The 3,496-nt window shown below is 53.5% G+C and overlaps 1 protein-coding gene across 1 annotated transcript; it reads left to right on the top strand.

Moving 5' to 3' along the window:
• Positions 1-1,437: 1,437 nt before the first annotated feature.
• Positions 1,438-3,280, top strand: LOC123095631 (uncharacterized). The gene is made up of 2 exons (XM_044517161.1): positions 1,438-1,754; positions 2,440-3,280. Exons 1-2 carry the CDS (start codon positions 1,596-1,598, stop codon positions 2,968-2,970), a joined length of 690 nt encoding a protein of 229 aa, XP_044373096.1. The 5' UTR covers positions 1,438-1,595; the 3' UTR covers positions 2,971-3,280.
• The last annotated feature ends 216 nt before the right edge of the window (positions 3,281-3,496 follow it).

Raw genomic sequence — 3,496 nt, 5'->3', positions numbered from 1 at the left:
GCGGCAGGAGGCAGCGGAAAATTTAGGTTTTGTGGAACGAAGGTGTAAGAGTCTCCCTGTGCGTTAGGAGCGAAGGGGTACAATTCATGCACGTGTCTCTTACTTAATTTGCATCCCATTTCTCCTTTTTTATTTTTGCATCCCATTTTGCGATCACGGTGCATTTCAATTTATAGTCAGTGGGAGATGGTACCATTAAAATCTTTGTTCACTAGCAAATGAGGTCTAGGATCTTCAACAAGCGATAAAAAGCAACAAGAAAAAGCAATCGATTTTAAACTTAAACCTTAAAAAAGCCATTCGTCCTTCAATTTTAGAAAATTCTTGGTCAATCTAGCATTAACATTTGCCGTCCCCCCCCCCCCCCCCCCCCCCCCCCCCCCCCTTAGACATAAGTATTCTATAGTCGGCAGTTTCACAAGAAAAAAAAAGGTTGTGCTACGCGCGGGAGACCAATCTGATGCTGTAGATAAAATGGAAAACCCTGACCATATCAAATACCACAAGTCTTTATCTTGAGCGGGCACAAGGATTGACACCAGACGGCAGTGGTCCGCGATTGTTGCCTTTCATCACAAACAAAAGAAGTCTAAATTAGTCTAGACATCATCATAATCCTAATAAATGGTACCATTAAGCTACCAGGCAACTAGTGTTAAATAGTAGGGGTACTATGTAGCACTGTAGTGGTATAAATAGTAGGAGTAGGAGTATTTTCTTTGGACTGTTGTAGCTGAGCAAATTTCGCAAACCCTGTTTTTTTTTAGCGGCTTATAGTCGTAGGGATTGTGTCACGGCCGTGTGGCTCGATCAAAGACCCTCATGTATCAAATCTCTTTCGCTTCTTGCTTCTTGATCGTAACACTGTAATTTTAAAATACAACCCGCTTCTCTCTGAAAAAGAAAGATGGCAAACAAACAATGGATCCTCCTTAAAAAAACAATGGATCCATCGATGAGTAGTAGTTTAATGGAGGATTTTTGAGGGTTCATCACGGGGTCTCCACTTGTTAAGCAATCCCGAGGTTGATACCTTGGAGCACGGGCCCACCGAATCCCCACACGAGCCCGTGCTTCTACTCCACCTCCACTTGATCTTCTATTTATGTTTACGCCACCACGCGGGGTACATAAATACATACTCTTAATATAATCCTCACACCCACTCTTGAAGGGAGATGAGAGAAATAATTAGAGAGAAGCTTGATGAGTGAGTTAGAGAGGCCATGAATCAATGGTGAGCAGTGGCGTAGGCTGGTCCATCCCCATCGGCCCGGTCCGTCCCTCTCACTCAGACTCAGACTCGCTCATCACACACGCACCGGGAGGGAGCGGGAGGCCATCAATGCACGCATTGAATGCACATCTTGTCCTCATGCCTTCCCTTTCCAACACCCCAATTAATGGTGCCCATACGTGCCTCCAAAACTCCCCCTGTTTCCCTTCCCCTTCCCCCTCCATTTATCTACCTCCTCCCAACCCCGCGTCTCCCTCCCTCCCTCACAACCTCCATTGCTGCGTGCTCCCTTCCTCCTCTCTAACCAAGCACCTCCTCTTGCGCTGCGGGTGCTGGCTACCTAGAGGTGGCGTGCTGGATGGTCGCTGAGGCGGTCGGGTTCATGATGTCCCGCGCGGCGGACGGCGGCACCATGGCGCCGGAGCTCGTCACCCGGGACTTCCTCGGCGGCTGCCAGGCGCCCGCCCCCGGCGATGACCCCAGGCACGACGCGGCCGCCCGGCACGACTCCGTCATGGTACGCACCGCTCCCCCACCCACGCTCTGCTCTGCTTTCCGTCTAGCGCGTGTTCGCTTTCGCTTCTTCTTCTTTCTCTCCCGTGCTCAATTGGGTTGGACCGTACGTGCTCTAGTGGTTAATTAAGACTTTTCAATTTGTCAGTCAATGGGTCGATTAGTGTCCTTCTTAATATCCATTCGCGCCATTAGTTTGGTCAGCAAATTTGACCGCGGACTAGTTAGTGGTTCGTTGCCATTTGTGGGCTTGGTCATACAAGACGGCGAGGTGAGCTTTGAGCTTGAGGCTACGCAATCCTCATGTGGAGGAGCGTTTTCCAACCTGGGTCTTTCTTTACCGGGGGAGGGCTTTGCATGAATTGTTGATCAAAATAGACTACTACAACAACATTTTTATATCTAGGTGGAGTATCTGGAGTACAGTGAGTGGCAATTGTTCTCTAGGTGGAGTAGATTATTCGCAGCTCATTTATCTTCATCTGTCTGCCATGTTCCACCGGCAACTTTAATTATTCTGATGCGCGCCCAATAATGCGTCCTCAGTTAAGGCTTCACCATATGGCCATTGAAATCTCAGCCATGCAAATAGGAGTGGTAGTACTCTCCGCAATAACAGCTGAGTGGTCGTACTCCTACAAGTAGTATTAACAATCTCTTACTTACTGCGGTGATTTCTTTGCGTGCAGCCCGGCAAGCCACCGCTGCAGAAGCACCGGAGCCCGCCGCCGTCGGCCAGGGGGGACCTCAACCTCTTCCCCGCCTCCGGCGCCGCCATGGCGCCACTGCCGACGATGGCGCCGGCGGCGGACTGCGCCGCCACCACCACGTACCACAGCGTGTGCACGATCGAGAAGGTCAAGACCGCGCTGGAGCGGTTCGAGCGCGGGAAGCAGGGGCAGGGGCAGCACCACCACCAGCAGCAGCACAGCGGCGCGGGCGCGACCGCGGGCGCCTCCCCGTCCTCCTCCTCGGTCACCACGTCCTCCGTCAAGCGCCGCGGGGACGCCGGCGCCGTGGAGCAGGGCGACGGCTGCGACTCCCCGTCCGCGGGCGGGGGCATGGTGGCCGCCGCATGCCCGCGCTGCTTCCTCTACGTGCTCATCGCCCGGAGCGACCCCCGCTGCCCGCGCTGCGAGTCGCACGTGCCGCCACCCCCGGCCCCGGCGCCCAAGAAGAAGCCGCGGATCGACCTCAACGTCGGCTTCCTCGGAACCTAGCCATGCCAAGCCAAGAAGAAGTAGGTCAAGATGGTTGTCGTCCGTCCTCGTCCTCGTCCTCGTCCTCGGCGCGTTAGGTAGGCAGCAGGCCTCCGGTGCTCGGATTGGCCACGACGACGCCATTGTTTTTCTGATGCCACCGACGGATTCCGGTACATAGGGGAGGCGCTCCAGATTTTTGCTTGTCCATTTCCAAGTATGGCCGGCCGTCCGTCCGTCCGTCCCCGATTCTGTCATGTCAGATCAATCAAACACTCGACAGAACATGAATGAATGAAACTACTATTCCTACTGGTAGAACCGAACTCCATCCATAATTGCTCAAAGCGTCCGCCTGCGTGCCAATTGTTCGTCCGTTGCTTCCATGTGCGTGCAGCTTCAGTTATTGCCACCAGCGGTGCCGCGCATGGCACATCATCTCGGCATCCCATTCATTCATGGCGGACGACGCGACCAGTTCGCTCTTAATTAGGGCAGGGGGGTGTCACGGGCTTCTTCGCCTCCCTTTTAATGCCGGAGACGACGA

Source organism: Triticum aestivum, chromosome 4D (assembly GCF_018294505.1).
Source record: "Triticum aestivum cultivar Chinese Spring chromosome 4D, IWGSC CS RefSeq v2.1, whole genome shotgun sequence".
NCBI classification, from domain to species: domain Eukaryota; kingdom Viridiplantae; phylum Streptophyta; class Magnoliopsida; order Poales; family Poaceae; genus Triticum; species Triticum aestivum.
This window is presented reverse-complemented; position numbering and strand designations above follow the sequence as displayed.